Source organism: Cricetulus griseus, chromosome 3 (genome assembly GCF_003668045.3).
Source record: "Cricetulus griseus strain 17A/GY chromosome 3, alternate assembly CriGri-PICRH-1.0, whole genome shotgun sequence".
NCBI lineage: Eukaryota > Metazoa > Chordata > Mammalia > Rodentia > Cricetidae > Cricetulus > Cricetulus griseus.
This window is the reverse complement of record NC_048596.1, coordinates 235,920,234-235,944,675: the sequence shown is the minus strand read 5'-3', so window position 1 is coordinate 235,944,675 and position 24,442 is coordinate 235,920,234. Positions and strand designations below refer to the sequence as shown.

General features: G+C 40.9%; 1 protein-coding gene across 1 annotated transcript in view; it reads left to right on the top strand.

Annotated features, from left to right (window-relative positions):
- The first annotated feature begins 15,112 nt into the window (after positions 1-15,112).
- The window catches only part of Ryr2 (ryanodine receptor 2), a 401,257-nt gene continuing 391,927 nt past the window's right edge, over positions 15,113-24,442 (top strand). Inside the window, exons 1-2 of the mRNA XM_035441718.1 lie at positions 15,113-15,130; positions 15,276-15,395. Of these exons, the coding sequence (XP_035297609.1) occupies positions 15,113-15,130; positions 15,276-15,395 (138 nt within the window). The remainder of the gene's footprint in view (positions 15,131-15,275; positions 15,396-24,442) is intronic.

Below are 24,442 nucleotides of genomic sequence, written 5' to 3'. Positions count from 1 at the left end.
TTTTATCCCAGCAACAGAGTGAAGCCAGAACTCTGTGCGTCAGACCACATTATACCACAAGTTAGGAAAACTAGTAAAAGAAATGAAAGGGGACAATAGGACAGAGGTAGTCTGTAGTCCCCTCTATTGAAAGCTTTCCTATAGTCCCCTCTATTGAAAACAAAGCCAGGCACAGTCATCGATGTAAAGTATCAAAGACACACTGAATTTCTCCCCTTGAAATTGCACAGGGAGGAACTCTCTCCTCCCTTGTCTTTCTCTCAGAACTATAAAATGTGAGCACTAGAAGAGACTTTGGAGGACCTGGAGCTCATCTGCTGGTGGTAGACTGAGAATATGCAGTCACACTGTAGTCTAAACAGAGTAATATCACTGCCAATAAAAATGGCTGAAGAAAACCAGATGTAGCGGCACACTCACCACAGCACTTGGTAGGTACACACAGAAGATCAAGGTTATCTGGCCACTTGGGCTACACAAGAACCTGTCTAGAAACAAACATACACAAAAACCATTAAAAAACAAAACCCTTGAGTTTCCCTAAAGTTTCTGAGATAAAGTTAACTTGTAGATACCTGTTACCATCAAACCATAGGAGGTGTCTGGTCGCTTTTAGTCAGTGGTGTCTCCCTGCATCTGTTTTTCAGATCACACAGGGGCAGCAAAGCATGTGGTGGTGTTCCTATTGGTTAGTGCATAGAATATATGTGAAAATTAACAAGAACGAATTGGCTGGCATAGATGATATGAATCCAGGCCCAAAGGGGATACTATTAGAAGGAAAAATCCCAGTGTACAAAGGAGTTAGAGAAAGAAAAGTGGGCTGGGGACAGTGACAGCCATGGAAAGACTGCACACACAGTCAGGGGAACACAGCAAAGATGGGTTTGTTGTAAATGAGGACAGTCCAGAGGAGGTGGTACAGGGTGAAACATATCAGAGAGATTCCCTCTTTTTGAAAGCACATAGAAAGTTCTGGAAGCTGATTCCAACAGAAAGGGGGTGTGCATTCTCACCAAGGCCTGCAGTTGATGATTGTAGCTCACAGTAAGTTCAGTGGTGGGCAGCTAAGCTCCACACAACTGTTCTTGATCAGTGTTTTACAAGGAAATGAAATTCCCCAACTCTAGATATTTCAAATGCTTTAAATTATAGCATACTAAATTAATTTTAATTTCACTATTTTCTTTCAACTTTCTGTATATTTATAAATCTTATAGTTTTTAATCCTTGACCAAAAATTTTAAAAGTCACAGAACAAATGTAAACAATCATAGTTTTCTCAAGGAGTATTAGAAATAAACCTATACTAACACATAAACCATGGACTGTAAATTTAACACAACTCTAACAATATCGTCCCCCTCTTCTTTCTTGCAGCTGTTTGAACTCACTGTGTTCTATTTCTTTCTTTGGAGGGAATATATGAAGTTAACATTTAGTTTGGCCAGATGCCAGAACAGCCTTGTGCAATGACAAAATAAATGAGATGAAGTGACAGCATGTATCATGGAGCCGAAGACAGAACAGGCATCCAGGTGGTATCTCTGAATAATTTGATCTCTTTGTACCTCCACTACTGCCAACCTGGCTTGAGCCACCATGCACCCTTGGGTAGTAATAACCCTCATTAGGCTGTTCCTGTCTCCTAGTTGACTACACAGGCTGGTTTAGTGGCACACCAGTTCCTACACTACAAACACAAGAGTCTGTGCTGACCTTAAAGCCTTTGATGGTCTGGTTCCCTTGTTGGCTTCTTTATGGAGTAACATACCATTTCCCGGCTGGTTTAGTGCCTTCAGCCAAAAGCTTCTTCACTCCCGTTTCTTTCCTTTCTTTATCACTAGCTCTTTCCCCGACCCCTTTTCTCTCTCCTTTCCCTTCTTCCCCTCGCTCCTCTCCCCCTTTCTTCCCTTTTCATTGCCTCTCTTTTTTTTCCAACTTTTTTTTATTTGAATTAGAAACAGGATTGTTTTACATGACAATCCCATTTCCCTCCCCTACCCGCCCCCCCAACTAAAACCTTATCTGTCACATATATTTTCTGCTCCCCCTGGATGATGAGGCCTTCCATAGGGTGTCATCAGAGTCTTTCTTTTCCTTTGGGATAGGGCCTAGGCCCACCCCTGTGTGTCTTGGCTCAGGGAGTATTCCTCTATATGGACTGGGCTCCCAAAGTCCACACCTATGCTAGGGATAAATACTGGGCTTCTACAGGAGGTCCCATAGATTTCTGAGGTTTCCTCACAGAAACCCATGTTCCTTGGGTCTGGATCAGCCCCATGCTGGTATTCCAGCTATCAGACTGGGGAGCAAGAGTTCCCGGATGTTCAGGTCAGCTGTTTCTGTGTGTTTCACCAGCATGGTAGACCTTTGTGCTCTTCACTGGTCCTTCTCTGCATCTGGGTTCCAGTTCAGATCAGTGATTAGTTATGGGTGTCTGCTTCTACTTCCACCAGCTGCTGGATGAAGGCATATAAGTCAGTCATCAATCTCATAATCAGGGGAGAGCATTTAATGTAGCCTCTCCTCCGTTGCTGAGATAGTTAGCTGGTGTCATCTTTGTAGATCTCCAGACATTTTCCTAGTGCCTGATTTCTCTGTAAACCAAAAATGTCTCCCTCTATTATGATGTCTCCATTCTTGTTAATGTGTATTCTTCCCCTGCCTCTCTTTCTATTCCTCTACACATCTTCTCCCCTTTTCTTTGTGCTAAGGCTTACATTAGGGATCCCAAGAATGATATACCTGCAGTGTACTCGCTTTTCTGGATGTTGCTAAGACTGTTTTCTGGTCTGAGCACCTCTCGAAATACCCCTGTCCCTGTGCTCCACCTCTACACAGTCTTCAGGTTCATTATCCTTCCCTCCAAGTCTTTGTTCAGAAGTCACCCCCCCCAGTGAGTCCCTCCCCAGCATGATAGCACTTTCCATACCCTTAGATTTCTGTCTTTTTTTCCTTATAGAACTTTTCATCTTCCAAGTAATTATACATTTATTGTGTTTCTGTTTATTGAATCTCTTCCCTTGCCAGCACGTAAGCCTAATGAGTTCAGGGATCTTTGGTGTGCCAGGCAATTTATCTCAAGCACTTAGAACAGTTCTTAGCATATATTTGTGTCCCAAGCAAGTATCTGTTAAATGATGAATGGACATTTGAAAGAGGCTGTTGATGTTGTTGGTTGAGAATTATTTTCTGTGTTGTTCTGTTTCAGTAGACTTGTGTTACGATAAATCTTTCTGCCAAAGCCGCCTGAGCCCCATCTCCATGTGTGAGCTTTATGCCAGCCCCCCTCCCCCCGCCCCCAATTAGGCCCAAATGAATACACAGAAACTTGTATTAGGTTCAATGCTGCTTGGCCAATGACTAGGATTCTCATCTGTTAGTTCAGTCTTAACTATCATAAATCTATATATTTTATAAGACTTATCTTATCGGACACCTTATTGGCGTCCCTCCTTGCCAGTGGATCACATTGTGCTGCTGGAACAGGAGTGGAGGGGAAAAGAGGGACCCTTCGTTTAAATATGAGTCTCCTTGCTATGTCACTTTCTACCTGGATCACACTTCTCTACTACATTTTTCAGAATCCTCTTTGACTCCTAGTCCTTGCTTGCCATTGGCCAAACAGTATTTTATTCAACAATCAATAAGATAAACATACATTCCCCATCAGACTTGGTATCATTTGTTAGAGAAATCATGTCTTATTAACTTGTCACAGTTTTGCCTGCAATAGAGAATTCTAGCTCTTGCCTTTCTCTGCATAAATATCATACTTCCATTTTCAGAAGCCATTTTATTTATTTATTTATTGGGAATGGGGCACTCCTTAGCATGCATGAAGGTAAAAGAATAACTTCTGGAATCTATTACCTTCCTCCACAAGTGGGTTTCAGGGACTGACCTCAGGTTGTGAGGCTTGGTGACAAGCACTTTTACTGAGTCATTTTGCTGGTGCTATTCTGATAAGTTTTAAAGTCCCCAGGCATGCAGGGGAGAGTTGAACAGAGGTAATCCAACTCTGTGTATATTTTTTGAGCCATACATACATGTTGTGGTTTAAAATGAATGATGATATAATTGTTTTAGGTTTTTAAATACAGTGCCTATTTCAGTGTTCCCCTTACTTCATGTGTGTGGGTATTTTGCCTGCTGTATGTTTGTGTACCACTTGAGTTCCTAGTGCCAAGGAAGGCCAGAAGAGGGCATCAGAGCCCCTGAGACTGTGGTTTCAGATGGTTGTGTATCACCATGTGGGTATAGGGAATTGAACCTGGGGCCTCTGGAAGAGGAGCCAGTGTTCCTAATTAGGCTGTCCTGTCTTCTAATTGACTACACAGGCTGGCTTAGTGGCACACCAGTTCCTACACTGCAAACACAAGAGCTTTGTGGCTGAAACTGGCTCTTGTAGACCAGGCTGGTCTCAAACTCACATAGATACACCTGCCTCTGCCCTCTGAGTGCTGGGATATATCCTAAAGCATATATCTCTATGTGTCTGTCTGTCTGTCTGTCTGTCTGTCTGTCTGTCTGTCTGTCTGCCTGCCTGCCTGCCTGCTTGTTTTTATATGTGTGATGTGGTGTGTGTACCTGCATACATGCCTGTGGAGGCATGTATTGGTTAATATTGGGACATCAGTTTCTTCTTTGTTTTTTGAGACAGTGTATGCCTGGAACTTACGATTTGGCAAGATTGGCTGACTATCTAGCTCTGGGAACCCATCTATATGCAGCCCCTTAACCAACACCCCAGTGCTAGGAAAATAGGTACATGAAGCTGGGCATAGCTTCTTAGGATGGTTGTGGAGATTTGAACTTGTGTCTTTATGCATTCATAGCAAGCACTTACCAACTGAATCATCTCCTTGGCTACAGGGTAAGGGTAAGTTGGTTCCCCCGCCCCCCTAGACAGGATTTTTCTGTGGCTTTGGAGGCTGTCCTGAAACTAGCTCTTGTAGACTAGGCTGATCTTGAACTCACATAGATCCACCTGCCTCTGCCTCCTGAGTGCTGGGATTAAAGATGTACGTCACCACTGCCCATCTTCAGGGTAAGTTTTTTTGTTTTTGTTTTTTTTTTTTTTTTGCTTAGATTGATCCAGGAAAGATCCTCATGAAGTCATACAGAGACAAGATGAATCAAAAGCCTAAACCTGGATAAACCAAGATAAGCGGAGTGAGTTTATGTAAAGTACTTGACCTGACGAATGTCTTTGGGCCGTCCAGAGTTATTAAAGATATCTATTGAGCTTTCATGATTATACTACAGGGAGCTAGAGAGATGGCTTATAGTGAAGAGCACTTGCCCCTCTTGCAAAGGTCCTTAGTTTCAGTTCGCAGCATCCACATGGTGGCTCACAATCATCTGTAACTTCAGTTCCAGTGGATCTGACTGCTTCTTCTAGCCTCCATAGGCACCAGGTACTCACATAATGCGTATACATACATATACATATATTCACCCACATATGTGTATATGTATGTATATGTAATGTTTTCAGGTAAAACAATTATACAAATAAAATGTTATAAATCAATTTTAAAAGGTATATACCATAAGGGATAAGGAGATGGTTCAGAGGTTAAGATCATTTACTGCTCTAGCAGAGGACCTGAGCTCAGTTCCAAGCACCCATGTTGGGTGGCTCACCCACAGTTCTACCTCTCCCAGATCAGTCCCCTTCTTCTTGCCTCCCCAGGTGCTGCATTCATGTACATATCACCTCCCACCCCAGTAAAAATAAAATGTTTAAAGGTATTGTATAATTGACTTGTATAAATTGTATATGAAAAGATAATTGTTTTTAAAATAAATTTTATTTAAATTAGAAACAATCTTATTTTACATATCAATCTCAGTTCCCTCTCCCTCCCATCCCCCCATCCCATCCCCCATCCACTCCCCAGGGAGGGTGAGGCCTTCCATGAGGGATAATCAAAGTCTGTCAAATAATTTGAGGGCAGGGCCTAGACCCTTTCCTGTGTATCTAGGCTAAGAGATTATCCCTCTATGGGAAATGGATTCCTGAAGCCATTTGTGCACTAGGGATACATCCTGGTTTCTCTGCCAGAGACCCGATAGACTGTCCACTGCTTCTAGCTGACACCCACATTCAGGGGTCCTGGTTTGGTCCTATGTTGATACCCCAGCTGTCAGACTGGGGTCTATGAGTTCCTACTTGCTCAGATCAGCTGTTTCTGTGGGTTTCCCCAGCATGGTCTTGACCCCTTTGTTGATCACTCCTTTCTCCCTGAAACTGGATTCCAGGAGTTTGGCTCATTGCTTAGCTGTGGATCTCTGCTTCTGCTTCCATCAGCTACTGGATGAAGGCTCTAGATGGCATTTAATGTAGTCATCATTCTCATTATAGGGGAAGGGCATTTAAGGTAGCTTCTCCACTAATCAAAGTTTTATTATATTTTTGTGAAAATCGGAAAGTTAGGGACTACATGGGTTTTTCAAGTGACTGGGTTGGGTTTATGGTGGTGCTGCTGATACCTGTCACATTAAGATTTGCTATAGCTCTAATATATAGGCACTCTAATTTTCCTCCAGTGTTGCCCTATTTCCTGGCTTCCCCTAAATCTTGAAATCACTTACTGCAATCATCCAATTTTCAGTTTAATTGGATACTAAGTAGTCTGTCACCTTGGCCATATTAATTGGTGATTCCATTTGTTAAGCATGGCAGCATGGGTTTGTGAATAATCACAGGTGGTTTAGGACCAATAGTTATTCATCTAGCATGTGTTATATTTACTGAGCACAGAATTAGACCTGGGGATAGACCCAAAGCAGGTCATGTCTTGTTCCTGTCCTCATAAAGCTATTCAGACCATGGCACATGTGCCAATAGGCAGAATGACACCTAAGGAGCTGGAAAGAACTGGTTCCTATCCACAAGAAGCTTATCACCCATGGTTTATGAATTATACTCCTGGTTATTCAATAGCAACTGGTAAATGAATATGGGAAGTGAGAGGAAAGATGAATACAATATTTAGACTTACGTTTGAATTCTTCATAAATTTTACCATGCTAGTGTTGAAAAAGCTGAGTCTCCTTTGTTTTACATTCACTCACACAAAGCAGGAGTTCCTATAAAGGATATCGGGAAGAAGGATTCCAAGGCTACTGTGATAGGCTGGCCAGCTGTAGATGGACGTGATTTTCCTTCTGTGTGCCCCACAGAGATGAGGGCCACAACCAAGGCTTATTTGGTCAAAATTACTGAACCAAGCTGAGCATGGTGGCTCACACCTATAATTCCAGCACTTAGGAGGCAGAGATGAGGGCACTGTGAATTTGAGGGTAACCTGGATTATGTGATAAGGGTCCTTTTTGTTTTTGTTTTACTCACATATCTTCTAGAACTCACCCTTTGGCTTCTTCTCATCTCCCCTCCCTCACCATCACCTCCCCTGTGTATTGGTTTCTAGATTCTTGGTCCCAAACTTAGCTTTGAGGTTTCCCCCTATACCCCATTTCCTACTATCTATAGCTCTAGTCTCCAGGACATTTAGCTCCAGGACATTTCTTGACTCTTCAAAGGTATCCTCATATCTTTTGGTTCTTGGATCAGCCAGTGTGTGTTCTACCCCTGTGTGAGTACATAGGGATGTATTCCTCAATGTCTTACACTTTTTTTTTTGCCATGTTGTGTCAGCCTGTGCTGCTACCTTGTCATGGTGTTTGTGGGAAAGCAGGATTCGTTCAGCATTGAGCAAGACTTGGTGCTGAGCTTGGATCTGGAATTGCAGTATCTTCCATGAGATGAATAAAAAGGTGGTACTCACCCATTAAAAATTTTGGCTTTCTGTTCTATTCTATATTTGACATTCTTATAAATGCATTCATTGAGATTCATTATTACGGTTTCCCTTTTCCACTCCTGACATTATGGTTTGGGGGCTATATTTCTAAGTAACAATAGTCTCAATTTAATAACTGGACATTAATAGCTATGGGAATGAATACATAATGAGAATAGAAGCTAAAGGGAAGAATACAATGACAGGGTTATAAAACACAAGCCTGGTGGAGCAGGGGAGGCTTGTGTCTGTAACCAATGCTTGAATTTAAATTTAAAGGATGGGCAGGTGTTAACTGGAGGAGAACAAAGGGGCTTAGCAGCATATTGAAAAGACTTATGGGATCATCCGAAGACAGGCGTTTGGTTGGAGATGATTCCCTGGCTACAAACGATGAGACACAGCTCTTAAAAGCTGATGGATATTTGGGTCTTTATTCTTACAGAACTGGGAAGCCATTCAAGGGTCTTCTTTAATGCCAACCCTGCTCAATGTTACTCTTATTCCCTCCCTCCCTCTCTCCCTCTTTCCTTCCTTCTGATGGGGGAAGTCCTTCTGTGTATATGTTTGTCTTATTGGTTGATAAATAAAGCACTGTTAGCCAATAGGAAAGCAAGATAGGTGGGGCTAGTAGTCAAGGAGGATTCTGGGAAATGTAGTAAAGACAGAGGTCGTCATGTGATCTAGGGAAGAAGAGGATGCATAAGGCCGATGTCCTCGATAAGTCTTTATAAAATATATAGATTAATGGTTATGGTTGATACTTAAGACATAGCTAGCAAATGGGAAATCCCAATCATTGGCCAGCAGCACTGTAATTAATATAAGACTCTGTGTGTTATTTTGGGGCCGTAAAATGGCGGTGGAACTCAGAGTTATCGTTACATCCTTCTTTTATTTTTTGAGACAGGATCTCATGAGTTCAGGCTTGCCTTGAACTTAGTATGTGAGAATGACTTTGAACTCCTGATCCTCCTACCTCCTCTCAAAATCTGGGATTTCAGATGTGTAGCATCATGCCAGTTGTGTGGTACTGGGAGGGCAGGGACAGAACCTTCCTGCATGCTAGGCAAATCTCTACCAGGACATTTGAATTCAGCTTTCTGTGTATTTAAGCATCTAGAACCATTTTACATTCCAAAAGAACTCAGCATGTGTCATTCCTTGGAGAGTGGGCTTTTTCTTAACTCCATTGACTATTATTATGATATGAATTAGACATGACTAGTCAATGGATACATTTGTCACATTGACCTACTTAGAAAAAGTGATTTTTAAAATATTCTTCTTCTGTGGAGAGGGCTCTTGTAATCTGAAATTTCCCCTTCCTTCCTTCTTTCCATCCTTCCTTTCTTCCTTCCTTCCTTTCTTTCTATTTTTTGAGAGAGGACTTCTTTGTGTAGCCTGGTTGTCCTGGCACTAGCTCTGGAGACCAGGCTGGCCTCAAAAATCACAGAGATCTGTCTGCCTCTGTCTTCCGAGTACTGGGATTGCCTGGCTAAATTTCCATTTTTTTATATTCAAAACTGTATGAAATCATCTATTTCACTTATTTGTATTTAAATTGTATATCACATAAAATATATTTTTCCTTAAAAAAACAAAGACACGCTGCCTATTGAGCTATATACCTATCCAAGCTGCCCTCAAACTCATGAGTCTCCTGCCTCTACCTTCCAATTTCTGAAATAACAGGCCTTGTGCATGAAGCACACCCAGCTTCATGACATTTTTCTAAATCATTGAAAGTGTTTTTACTGTTCTATCCAGCATTTGCCTAAAGTAAATTTATTGTTTGAAGCTTGTTTTACAAAATAGAAAATGATACATTCCAGTCTTTCTGAGAGAGGCAAGAGAATTTTATGATGCTAATCATTTGTGCTTCATTAACAGCTAGGTTTTGAAATAAAAAAATAATGAAGTAACAGCTTTCATTGAATCCATTTTGTAGTAATTTGGTTATGGAATATGATGTTTTGTGAACTGAGTATGAGGCATTAGGGCAGTAGACGTGGGAAAACAAGAAATGTGGAAGGGGATTAGCTAAACAGAAAGATGCCAGTAGGTATGCAGCGAGAAATGATAGTGGTCAGCTTGACCCCAGTATATTTCATAAAAGTATAAAATTATCAAATTTAAAAGTTAATGCTTAAAAGTGTTTTTAGAAAAGTATAGCAGATATTTGGTTTCAGCTTGATGTGCCAAGGTAGGAGGCATGACGGCCATTGCTTGTGGCTTTAGACATACAGTTGATGCACATGACCAGGTTTAGAAGTGAGAACTGTGAATCTGAGGCTTAGCCTCAGGAGCTAGTTTGATAGAATACCTTTGATGGATCCACACAGACATACTTCCATTGTGTCTTTCTCATGTTAGCACTCTGGATCTCAGTGTTAGGCAATATTAGTCTTAAGCATTGGGGATAGAAACTAGGTTTTTTGTTTTTTGTTTTTTGTTTTTTCGAGACAGGGTTTCTCTGTGTAACTTTAGAGCCTATCCTGGTACTCGCTCTGTAGATCAGGCTGGCCTCGAACTCACAGAGATTTGCCTGCCTCTGCCTTCTAAGTGCTGGGATTAAAGGCATGTGCCACTAATGCCTGGCTGAAACTATGTTTTATATGCATGAATATTCAAATTAGATCATCACATACATATCAGACATATGTTAAGAAAAACCAAAGTTGCTACACACAGGTTTCAATCAGCAGAAACGTGCAGGTCCTTCCTACTAGCTCTTGTTGCAAAGCCTGCAGGCTCTTTATCATAGGAGAAAGTGTCTTCATGGGGATGAGTGATGGGCTAATAAAAGAGAATTGTCAGGTGGCTTGCTTTCTGCTGTTTGGCCCATCAAGTGTTTGGCATATATTACTGTCTGTCAAAAATGGGGACCGATCACTTTCAGGGCTGTAAAATAGAGATTGTTCTCATGTATACTAGACAAAGCTTTGTGGGTTTGTCAGGTTAGTTGCTGTTATTTCAAGCCAAGTCATGATTGGCAGTCCAGGCTATAGCCTATCTCTTTGGTAATGTAGTTGAGCTTTTCTGAACATAGTATTACATGATTCCCGGGTTGCTTTGTCACCCAAGCTTAAGGTTTGACATGAAAGGGAAATTATGCATAAATGTCAATTACATAAGTTTGATAGTGTTCTGGAGTGAATTGTTTAACTTCATTTGTTTTCTTGCATAAATATTCTTCACATCATGTTGGTGGACATCCCAAATGATTTCTACATTTCTGTTTTTTTTTTTTCCAGTACAGATAGCCTGGCTGACTGACTTCTCTCCTTCATTATTTAATTACTTATTTATTTAGTTAGATTTTGGTGGGATTAGAGATACCCCAGACTGGCCTCAACTTTCTATATAGTCTAACTCTGACCCTTCTTCCTGCATCTCCTCAGGGCTGGGATTTCAATTGTGTGCCACCACCTATAGTTTATAAAGTACCAGGGATTGATACATGGCTTAATGCATGCTAGGCAGATTTTCTGCCAACTGAGATGCATCCCCAGCCTATAGACTTATTTTAACATTCCACTGCTTAGTGGTAGCCTCTTAACTCTTAGGAAAGACTACTCTTATCTCCTAGAATCTATATCCTTTGGAGATGCATTATGGATCCTGGATACTCAAAGAGAGTGGCCTTAATCATTGGCATTATTAGAAAAGCACTCTTTGTATTACCCAAAGCCTACAGAGTAGGAGTATATATTTTAGCAAGATCCTTTGGCTCAGGGTGCATGTCAGGATATGGGAAACAATTCTTCTGGTAACAAGCATAGTTAAAAAATCAGTTTATGGTAGAAACAATGTGGATATGTATGAGTTTCAGATTCAGATACATTACATTTAATGATCCAGTTCCTGAAAACATGTATAACAAGTCCTAGTTACATTGTGCCTCATTTTCTTCCTCCTATGTATGTGACTAGTCTGCCCCATGCCTTTGGGAACTGTGTGATGCCTTCTCTATTTTCACAGTTACTTAGTAGGACTGCTGTTCTCATGTGTCCCCTATGCTGTGTACTTCTTTCTTCTTCTTACCCTCGGCTCTTACTGTCATCACTTCTGTTCACTTCTATGTCTTTAATCCGTGCCTTCGAATAATTACTCAGTAAATAACATTGGGGCAGTCTCCAGCTTTCCCCAAAGATTCTTCTACCTTAGAGTGTTGTTTACATAATAGAAATGGCTCCATAGGACATGTAATACAAAATAGTGAGAGACCTCTGGGATTTGCTGGGCCTGCGAGCGCATTAGTACTATTTCCAGCTTTCTCATTATTTGCATGTTTGGAAACCACCATATAGCTTTGATCTTGTAGTGGATTATGTAAAGCATTTCATGATCTTTTATTTTTACCATGCAGCACATGAATTTTGCATTTGCTCTTACTTATAGGGAAATCAGAGTATCTCCCTTGTTCCCCAGCAAATGGCTTTTCAAGTAAAATGAATGTTCATTCAAATTAATGAACATCCAGAGGTGGACTTAGAGGGTGGAAATTAACAGCTGGCCTCGGCCTGTGGCAGGTGCTGTCTGCTAGCTGCTCCATGCTGCTGCTGCCCTGTAGGAAATGAGAGCAAACAGCAAACACCAGAAAGGTTGTGAATGCAAAGTAGAATGGTGACTTTTCAGATGAACACAGCACTGGCTTTGAGTTAACCAAAGCAGCCTGTTTTCTATTTCTTGAGACTTATCCCACTTACTCATCTTTTCTCTTCCATTCTACAGTGCAGTGTAGTACAAGTGCAATCCTTGATGCAGTGCTCCTGGGACAGCACTCATTCTTTTACGGGTAGACTCATGAAGGGATCAATGGATGCTTGGAATCTTTCCTTTGTAATGTGTCCTTCTGTGACTTTGTGGTTGACATGTCAAAATCCAAGTGGTGGGATTGGGATGAGTCAATACAGAACTTGCCATGCAAGCATGAGGACTGTCTTTGAGCTCCCTGAACTCATGTTATAACAAAATAATCAGGTATGGCAGAATATGCCTCTGTTCCCAGCACAAGGGAGGTAGACACAGGGGGGTACCTGGAACTCACCGATCGGTCTTCTGAGTTAGTGAGTTCTGGTCTCAGAGAGAGACCCTGTCTCAAAAAATAAAGTGAAGAGGGATTAAGGAAGACACCCTGTTCAGATCTCTGACCTCCACACATGCGCATGTGCGAGGGTGCCTGGGCCTGTGTGTGCATGCACACTCGCGTGTATATGCACACACACACACACACACACACACACACACACACACACACACACACACACACACACACACACACACATGTACAACACACACTTAAAAGTGGTTGTATTTTTGACATTTGCCATAAGTAATAGAACCTGATAAATGGGATGATACTTTGTTACAAAATAACCTTATCTCCTCTTATTCAGTGTCTGTTAAGTATCTGAGTCATTATGGTAGCACTTTGTCTTGCACCATCATTTCAGAGTTTGAAGGCCTTGCCCAGTGTATGGCAGAGCCAGAATGGCAGATTCTGCCCATTTGTTTTTTTTTCCAGATTTTTTAACTTGAATTAGTAACAAGATTGTTTTCCATGACAATCCCAGTTCCCTTCTCCCTCCTGTCCTCCCCTACCACCCCCCAACTAAAATCCTACCTATCACATATCCTTTCTTCTATTCTTCCCCTGACTCACCCTTTCTGCTTCCTCATGACCTCTGCATCCTTCCTCTTCTCCCCTTCTCATTCTTGTAGCTCCTCCCCCCTTCCCATGTTCTCAATTTGCTCAGGGGATCTTGACCCTTTCCCCTTCTCCAGGGCACCAAGTATGTCTGTCTTAGGGTCCTCCTTGTTTACTAGCTTCTCTCTGCCCATTTGTTTTTGCAGGGGATAGTGGGCTTGTCTTGATCTTGCAATGTACCCAGACTGGCCCTACTTAAGATCTTGCTCGACTCTGTGCCCCTTCTTCTTAGATAAGTCCCAGATTCTGTTGTCAAGTCATCCTGTTGATCACCTTTTCCCATGAGCATGTTCGTCTGTAATCTTGCTTCAGTAATTGGTTCAAATCCCTTGTTGTATTTCTGAGTATTGAACTAACAAATGATCTCTCTGTGTTTTTTTTTTGTTTGTTTGTTTGTTTGTTTTTGTTTTTCGAGACAGGGTTTCTCTGTGTAGCTTTGAAGCCTATCCTGTCACTCTGGAGACCAGGCTGGCCTCGAACTCACAGAGATCCGCCTGCCTCTGCCTCCTGAGTACTGGGATTAAAGGCATGTGCCAGCAATGCCTAGCCATCTCTCTGTGTTTTTAAGTAGCCCAGGATCTTCTCAGATAGGATGTGTCACTGTGTGGTAGAACTAAGGTGACTTACCATTGGCTTGAACCCAGTTCAGTTATTGGAGTGTTTTCCTGAGTTAGTTTTATACTGATGTGCATGCCAGCCTGTAGGACCTGTTTCATTCTTGAAGATGTTCAATGTCCTCAGAAACAACTGGTTTCTTGACAATTCTGGTGATTGAAACTGTGTGAATGTGAACTAGAACAACCCTGTCTTTCATTTATAAATTCTTGCCTTTGATGCTAGTAATGAGAAAATTGGTGACCTTTAATGGCCTTGGCCATTCCCTTTCTCTAGTATCCACCTTCCTTCTTGCAGATTAAAAAGCATCCAAGGGACTGACCCCGAATAGCGCTTTTTTTTTTTTTGGTGTCAGTTCTTACATATGGCTCATATTTTAATTTCCTTTCTGCTCCTGTGATTAAAAATTAACAAACAAATGAAAACACCCTGACCAAAAGCAATATTGGAGAGGGAAGTTTTTTTTGGTCTCTGATTTTAGTCCATCTTTGGGGAAAAGTCAAGGCAGGAACCCAAGCAGCTAGTCACATCACACCCAAGGTCAAGGAAAGAAAGCATAAACAGCCTTCCTTGCTTGTTTTCTCTCAGATGACTTTGTCCCCTTTTATTCTACTGAGGACCTCTTTCCTGGGGAATTGTTCTTCCCTCAATGACCTGGCTCTTCTTGAATCAATTAATAATCAAGACATGCCCATAGGCCAACCAACCTGATCTAGATAACTCCTCATAAAGACTTTTCCCCAAGTTATTCATAGTTCTATCTAGCTGATGGTTATAACTAGCTAGCATAGCTCATACTTAATCATGTTTTTAGATATTTTATTTTATGCATACCAGTGTTTTGCCTGCATGAATATATGTGTACCATTACCATGCCTGGTGCCCATGGCAGTCAGAAGATAATACCCAATTCTGTAGCCCCTGGAACTGGAGTTACAGATGCTTATGTGTCACCCTGTGGGTGCTGGTAATGAAACTTGGCTCTTTTGTAAGAGCAGCAGGTGCTTTTAACTGCTAAGCTATCTCCTCAGCACCCAGCACCTCAGATGATTAAGTAATAACATACTATTTTTCTAGATCCCCCTTAGCCCAGCCACATGGAATCTCACTTTTCTTTCTGTTTCTTTCTGTAGGATGATGAGGTGGTTCTGCAGTGCACTGCGACTGTCCACAAAGAGCAGCAGAAACTATGCTTGGCAGCCGAAGGATTTGGCAACAGACTTTGTTTTTTGGAGTCTACATCAAATTCCAAGGTGGGTTGAAAACTCTTAAGACTGATGGAGTATTCAAGTTTCACTCTCGGTAGTGAGTTTGTGTATGAGCATTCTGCTGTTTTCTATGGAACAGGCAATTTATAAGCTAAATGGGGTAGGAAGATGTCTGATCTGAAAACCAAGTCTATGTGGATTGCACATATTCACTGGTGTAGAAAAGGCCTTGATCCAGGATGGCTGTTTGGTAGTGGGGAAGCAGGTGTGTCCGTAAATGAAGTGATTACTGAATGAAGAAAGGCCTGGAAGGAAAGCAGAGTAACCTGGAAGACAGAGATTGAGCAAGGTCTTGTTCTTTTACAGCACTTCAGGAAGGCTTTTTTTGAGGCAGTGGTGTTTGAACTGGCCAGAATGAAGTGACTGAGTTCTTGACATTTCCAACAAGAACAAAGTCACATAGCATCTCTTGGGCAGGAATAAGGGATGCTTAACTAGCACAGAGACCAGCTGTCATAGAGGAGGTCTCTAAGGATGACCTAGATCCTGGGTTGGGGAGGAGTCCAGGTTTCTTTGTAATGAAAAGAGGGCTGTGGGGTGGGACACAGGAGCTAGGTAGTGATGACATTTGCTTGAAGGGCTCTAAAGATTCTCTTGGCTCTTACAGCAATTTGAGAAGGAGGAGTTTGAGAGGGGAAGCTGGGAATGAGCAGGAAGCTCAGCTTTGTCTGATTGGCATCTGACTCTTCCTCTCACTGGGAACTATGGCAATGGGAATTGTGATTGAATTTAGACTATGTTCCAAGAACACTCTGGGCCTGTTGATAAGTCAGTTTGTGAAGAATTGGGGAAAGAAGGTATTTCTTAGAGTCTTAACATGAATGAGATATGGCACATGCAGTGATCTCTTGTGTAACACTTTTGAGTTTATAGCGTTCTTGGTGTGCCGTCTCATTTAAATTCCACTAAATTCCATTAAATGAGAGAAAGTATGTATTGTGATCATATTCATTACACAAATAAAGAAATGGAAATAGGCATCAAATCTTAGATTTGAAATACTCAACATGACATCAACAACACTGTTAGTAAGGGCTGTGTACACTTATACCAAAACTTTTGGCTTCAAATATTTGATTAGTTCTTTATGATGCAGCACCTTTTAATTATAAACTAACAATGAATATATGATATATTTATTATAGTTATTTATGCCAAATGAAAATCTTAACTTTATAGAATCAATGTTAGATGTATTATACACATGCTTAGATTTTTTTTTGAGACAAGGACTCATATAGTTAAGCATATGTTAAGGATAATATACTTTTCCTTAGATATTTTTTGGGAAAAGGTTTCATGCAGCTCAGGCTGGCCTTGAACTTGCCATGTAGCCTGAGGATGCCCATGAACTTATAACCCTTCTGTTTCCATCTCCTGGTGCTGGAATTTCAGGTGTGCACCAACATGCCTGGTTTCTGCAATGCTGGTTTTGAACTCATAGCTTTATGGTTGCTAGGTAAGCACTCAACCACTGAGCTTCATCCCAAGTCCTCTCCTTACACTTATTTTAATTTGACAATTTTTATTGGAACATTGTCTTTGTAAAATTTACTGTGATAGGTCTAGTTATGAAAACTATTCTTCAAGAACTAGCATTTTCATATTTAGCATTTTCTTTGGTTTCTCACATTTTTGTGGTGACTAGAACAAGTTTCTTCGGTTAACTATTTAAAAATACTTTTATTTTTTTGTGAGTATTCACATGCATGTATGTGCATCAAGTGTGTGTTTGGTGTCCTCGAAGGTCAGAATGTAGCATCAGATTCCCCAGGACTGTGTTACAGGCAGTTCTGAGCTGCCATATGGATGTTAGGCAGCAAACCCAGGTCCTCTGGAAGAGCAGTAAGCACTTTTAAGCTCTGAGCCATCTCTCCAGCCTTATAACCTGGCTTTTGACTGTCTTCATTATATCAAACATTGTAGTAGATGATGTTGTTTTGATTCTTTGTTAAGGAAATTGGTTTCTAACACTTATTCTGGGTTAGGGAGATGGCTCAGTTAGTAAGATGCTTGCACATACAAGGACCCAAGTTTCATCTCCAGAATCCACATAAAAAAGTTTGGCATGATGGTGCTCACTTGCAGTCTGGGCGCTGGGAATGCAGAGATAAGTATATCCCGGGGGCTCACTGGCCAGTCAGCCTAGCCTTCTTGAAGAGCTGCAGAACAATGAGTGACCCTGTCTCAAAACTTAAAAAAATGTGGACAACACCCAAGGAAAGACACCCAAGGTTGTCTTTTGCTCCCCTCACATAGTAATACTTACTCAAATTAATATTCCTAGTTCAACAATGGGTATACCAAGTGATAATCAAGCGTTCACATAGGCCTAGATCTTCACCTGAACTGTTTCTTCTATGAAAGAATGTAGTATGAAGAGTTGCATAGGATTAAAGATAAAGCTGACATTGGGCAGAGAACTAAGCTGTTTTCTTATTTTATTGAGAGTCTCCTTTCTCTCCACCCCCGTGATAGCTGGATCATCGGGCCGTGTTAGCCTGGCTGCTGTTCTTGCCTTGCTTCATTTGGCTGTGCACATGTTCCCTTGCTCTTTTCTTCCAGTAGCTTCTTCTCTGCCCTTTTCATGGAGAGTTGGGGCTCTGGGCTTTGGTTTTTTAGGACTTAACAACTTGGAGACAGAAGCCAGAATAAGGGAAAGGGGCTTGTTCAAAGCCCACATAAATCAGTGTCTCTTCAGGTCACCTTTCCCAAATTGACACTGTAGTCCCCACTTCAGTGTGTTTTTTGTTTTTTGTCTGAATTTCTAGCATGTACCATTTGGTCTGTATTCTGACAAACTCTATAGGACATTGCAGAGTTTATGCTGATGTTCCCTTGTCTCTATATACCAAGCCCTGGACCTCTGGGGACCAGGTTTAACTCTGTGTGTGTGTGTGTGTGTGTGTGTGTGTGTGTGTGTGTGTGTGTGTGTGTGTGTGTCAAGCTCTGTGCCCTGAACTAGAAAAATTTAACAAGTAATGACAAAGAGATGGAACTCCAGGCCTCAATTCATGATTCTAATATGTAAATATAGCTGTAGTGCTGTATTTCACCTGGATATAGCTGGATTTGACTTTCATTAGTAGAAAAATGGGATGTAGCTTCCCTTTCTCCAACTGGTGTCTCCTGCATTTATCATGAAATAGGGAGCACAGAGTGATTGTCGGCAATAACCAGTCAGACTCTATAAATTATATATGAAGGCCTGGAAGCAGGCCCAGAAGTAGCTCAGGCCATAGCATCTCTCCATCAAAGGCAGGACTGCCTTCTTGGGGAGATGGTCCATTATGCTCCTAAGATGTTTATTCAGGCTCACCTCCTGTAAGGGAAGGTTTGAAATATCAGTGTAGATATTCCTGTGGAAAATATAAATGTTTATGTCTGATGACATGATTGGTTATTCCTCATTCAACATGACAGGTTATTTGCTATGCATTACTTATACAAATGACATTTCATTTTTGCCTCTATAGAGATGGGAAATTGGGCTTTGATTTTTTGGGCACTAGCAACTTTCAGGCAGAAGACAGTTTTTTTTTTTTTTTAACATTTTAGATAGTTGGGAGCTGGGGTGGTGATTCAGCAGTTAAGAATGCTTGTGGCTGATGAAGTTGATTACCAGTACTATGTTGGGTGCTCACAACTGCCTGTAACTCCATCTCCAGAGGACTGGCTGCCCTCTTCTGGCTTCTGTGTGTACTTGCACACTTGTGCATATACTCCTGACTGCTTCCCACATATGTAAATCTTCAGGAAAGTTTTAGAGAGCTCAGAAGGGGAAAGACTCAGTTAGTAAAGAGCTTACAATGCCAGTATGAAGACCTGAGTTTGAGCTCCAGAGATCACATGGTCAGCATTTGAAATTTCAGGGCTAGAGAGATGGAGCCAGGCAGTTCCCTGGGGATCATCTCCAGCCAGTTCCAAGTAAAAAGTGAAAGATCCTATGTCAAAAAAGCAAGGTAGATGGCTCCTTAGAAACAACACTGGAGGCTGACCTCCAGCCTCCACATGCGTACATGTGCCCGTGCACTACTACATTCCCACGATACACATACATACAAATATTAGGGGGATACCTTATGTTATCAGGCAATCATAATTTTTTTAGTCTTATTTATTTTTCTTCATAAAGGCAGAGTTACATAGGTGTTCAAATACTATGTTTACATCTCATATAACACATAAGGAAAGCTCGGTGGCTGGCATTCTTACACATGGTATCACTGAGTGAGCAGGAAGAAGTGGAGGAGGAAAGATGACATTTGTATTGTTTCCCAATATGGTGACAAGAACACATTGGAAAGCATAGGTGGCCAATGTGAGGCTGCAGCCCTGCATATAGCCACACCCTACCCCATAACAAATGGTCCCTGTACCTGAAAATTAAGAAATACATTAGGGAATAAATCTTGGATCAAAGGACAAGCAAAATAAAAGGAATACAAAATTGTGCTTTTTGTATACAGTGATAAAGCATGATGTTTTAGGATATATGTGGTGCAGTAAAGAAGTGAAGATATATTTATAGAATTAATTTCACATGTTCTTCTAAGTGAAAAAAATTGAACAGTTAAGTAGAAAAGTAAAGAGCAATAAAGTAACCATAGGAAAGTAGCAAGATGGGGCAGTTAGGTTAACTGATGGGTTAGTTTAGAAACTGGGTCTTTGAAAGAAAATCAGTAAAAAAAACAGTAATTAATCAAAAGGGACAAGATCTCAAATAGTCAAATGTTAGATTTCATATGGGTTGAAGGGGTTAAGAACCCAATCAGAGGAAATTAAAGACATTTACCCTCTTGTATACAAATGAATTTGAACACATTCATGAGATGAATAATTTGTAACCCAGGCTAGCCATCATGTAGTACTGATCTTCCTGCGTCAGCTGCTCCTGAGTTTCAGAACTACAGATGCCCACAATCGTGCTTGGGGTTGTATTATTTTAAAAATATGAATAGAATGGCCCTTGTCAGTGGTTCATACTAGGGATCCTCATACTTGGGATGCTGCAACAGAATTACAGTGAGTTCACAGTTAGCCTAAGCTATAGAGAGAGTTCAAGGAAAGCCTAGGCTACAGAGTTAAGACCTTGTCTCAAAGATACAAGCAAAGGTGCCTTTTGTGTCCAGCTTTCTTATGTGGATTATAGGGATTGACCTGAGGTCCTTGAGTTTGCAAGGCAAGCACTTTGTATCCTAGCCATCTCTCAAGTCCTTGGCACACCTTTTAAAAAGGACATATCCACATGTAGAGTGTAGACTTTATCACTGAATGTGGCCTGCCACGGCTGGCTTTATGGATGATCTGGTCATTAAAACAGAGAGCCCACTTCTGACTAGAGTGGCTTACAGAAGGGCACAGTCAGGGAAATGGGACGGTTCTCATTTTCCATTCTTCTCACTTACCATGACTTTGTGATCTGCAAGATAATTCATTTAGCAATAACCAGTTCACCTAATGTGCCCTTGATAAATTTGTATTGCTCAATGGTGTTGACTTGAATTACATGAAGAGACTGCTCATAGCTGATATTTAATAGCTGACACCAGGCATATATTAACCATGAGAAAACTAAAAACTAATACTCTGTTGTGCTTTTATGTAGGAAAACCAGAATAACAGTAATGAAATCAAATGGTCCAACTCTCCAGCCCCTCTGGGAAGGATTTCTATTAGTATTTGGTTTTACACTTTTACCTGTTTGGCTCTTCAGTTCTGTACAGGGAACAATTTATAGCAATATGCCATGGTGAATATTTGTCTTCTCATATGATGCCGTGTGCTGCTGTCTTCACCTTGTTCAGCGATCTACATCCATGGCAGCAGCCCTTATGACATAATGAAGTAGGACTGGTGAGATGGCTCAGTAAGTAAAAGTGATTGCTGCCAACTAAGCCTGACCAGTTAGCTGAGTTATATCCCTGGGACCTAGATGTTGGAGAGAAACAACTCCTGAAAGTTGCCATCTGACATGCACACATAAAAATAAATGTAATAAAAACATTTTAAAAATCATGTTGATATATATAATATATCAAAGCAATCCACATTTTTAGAAGATATTTTTAAAAGGGATAATTTTAAAGCACAGGTTTGATTATATATGATTTTAAAATAGTAGGAAAGACTACAACACTAGGAAATAGATCTGTTGCAACCCCAGGACTCCACAGGAGCAGTTTGGGAAACACTGTTATATACATAACAATGTAATCATCTGATCCATAGTTTAGGGAGTAATCTAATCTTCAGAAATTCACTTTAGTAAAAGACTTGCTCTTCTTTAATGGTCTTATTGTGATGAGGTGTTTACCTGATGTTTGTGAGAGGAGATAGTATGGGTATAGCTGGTCTTTCTTTGGACCACCGGCTCCCAAGTAATGACATGGGGACTTCTTATCAGTTACAAAAGCTTGGCCTTAGCTTAGGTTTGTTCACAACTAGCTCTTATAACTTAAATTAGCTGGTTTATATTAATCTATGCTCTGCCACATGACTCATTATGTCTACTCAGTATAGTGTGTTCCACTTCCTCAGTGTCTGACTGGTGAATCCCGCCTCTCTTCTTCTCAGAGTTCCTATCTCTGTCCAGAAGTCCTGACTATCCTCTTCTGCCTGGCTATTGACCATTCAGCTCTTTATTAAACCAATCAAAAGGTGCTTTCACACAGTGTAATTAGATATCCTGCAACATATGGGGGTCTTATAGGTTCCTTGTAGCTAAAGACTGTTCCTTGTCCACAGCAAGTATAGACACCACTGTTAATTTTTTAGAGTCTTTCAAGAGTTGCCAGTGAGCTTTTCCCAGGACACTGGAAAGATGACTCAATGGTAAAGAGCAACGTGGCTCTTGCAGAGGACTTGGGTTTGATTTCCAGTGCCCACATGTGGTTTACAACCATCTGTAACTCAAGTTCCATGAGATCTGACTTCCTGTTCTGGCCTCTGCAGGCACAGTACACATGTGTTGCACATACATACAATGTAGGCAAAACACCCATACCCATAAATTTAAAAAGAAAGAAAGCTTTGCATTTCTTGTAGTTTCTCTGGCATCACTTTAATTACAAGTATTTCTTCCCATAATGGGACATGAAAAAGCAGAATTTTATCTCTGGCGACTTCTCATTTCAGGATATTATTCACCCCATCAATAATGCATGGGGCATCAATGATGCATGGCAGTTGTGCTATTCCAGATGAACCGCTCTTCTTTTTCAAGTGGGAAAATTTGAATAATAAAAATGTCAGTATGAGATAAATGCCAGATGATGTAAGAAAGGTTGGCTTTAAAAATAAGGTTTGTGAAACATCTTAAACTTCAGATGCTTCTTTCCCAGCATGTTTCCTCTAACATTTAATTGAAATAATAAAACATGTTATGAAAAACAAATACAAGTGTTATTGTAATTCTGCTTATTCATTTTGGCTTTTAGGGGATTTTGTTTCTGCAGAAGGGACACAAAAGAAAGACCATCATGTTGGGGAGGAATGTGAATTTTCCAACAATCACTTTTGCTTACCAGCATTCTTGTGTTTTGTTATATATAATGTATTTGCCAATATTTTAAGAGGAAAGAAAAGTAGTCAGTGTGTGTGGCAGAAAGAAAATATCCCCACGAAGGCTGGGGAGATGGCACATTTAGTAACGTGCTTGGCTTGTAAGCTTGATTCCCAAAACCCATGGGAAAAAAGCTGGTCATGGTGGCACATGCTTGCAATTCGAGTGCTGGGAAGGCCGAGACATGCTGAGCTCTGAAGCCTACTTGATGAACTCTAGGAGAGAGAGAGAGAGAGAGAGAGAGAGAGAGAGAGAGAGAGAGAGAGAGAGAGAGAGAGAGAGAGAGAGAGAGAGAGAGAGACTGTTGCAAAAAATAATGTACCCAGCTTCTGAGGAATAATAGCCCAAGATTGTCTTCTGGTCACACACAGATATGTGTCACACAGCCAAGAAAATTTAGAATAAGTGATTTTATGCTTAAATAGCATTCTGAAGGAACAGAAGACTTGTAACATTTGATTAGGGCAACAAATTATTACATTGGGCTAACATGGAACTGTGTGTTTCCTAAGTTATAGATGAATAATTCATGCTAAAATTTAAACACTCATTCATGCTGCTACCCAGTTTGGAAAGAATGGCTACAAAAAGAAATACTTGTAGAATAAGATGACATAATTGAAATTCTCCATCTAGGAAACATTTTATAGAATACTTAGATAATAAATGTGATATTAGTATATTGCCTTATAAGCTGAAGATTCATACTATACTGAGGAACTTTAATAGCTTTTAAAGAATCCTTGCAGTGGTTAAGAAAGGGGCACTCTATTTTTTAGTAAGTTCCTTACAAGAGCTAGAAAATGAAACAAAATGAAAACTTTAGAAGAAACAATTTTTGCCCATCATCTACTGGAGGTCTCTACTAAGCATGGAGCAGATGGGACTGCCTGGATCAGATTCCCCCCTGGAACTTTCCTCTTGCTAATGGATTCCCTCCAAGCAATGGAAGAAGACTGGCAGATGCTGTGACCTATCCATTCTGTCTACTGCTTACCCAGGTACCATGCTGACAAAGTTAAGTGAGCAATGGGGGTTACATTCTTGCCACCTTATCTGTCAGCTCAGGCTCTGCCTGGTGGTATGGGCTTTGGGGGGCAGGAAGATGAGGATGGCTTATTAAGTACTGGTAGCTTTGGTTCTGCCCAGTAGGTGCTAAAGGCCTTTAGTGCTTTAGGCCTTCTAGAATCTCGGGTTGGAGTGGACATTTGGTGATAGTTTATCTGTTCCAACACCAGAGGACAGACATCTGTAGGGGAAAGAGAAGCTTCTAGTCCCACCTCTTTTCCCATTTTTCATGTGTGTCTTGTGCATGTGCGTGTATGCAGGCTTTTTGAATGCATGTTATGCAAAAGTTTCCATAAAATAGCATGCTCTGGGTATTTCTTATCTTTGCCTTCCAAGTCTGTAATTATAGCCAGGATGCCACACCCATCCCGAATTTACAGGGGATCTGGTGATCTGAACT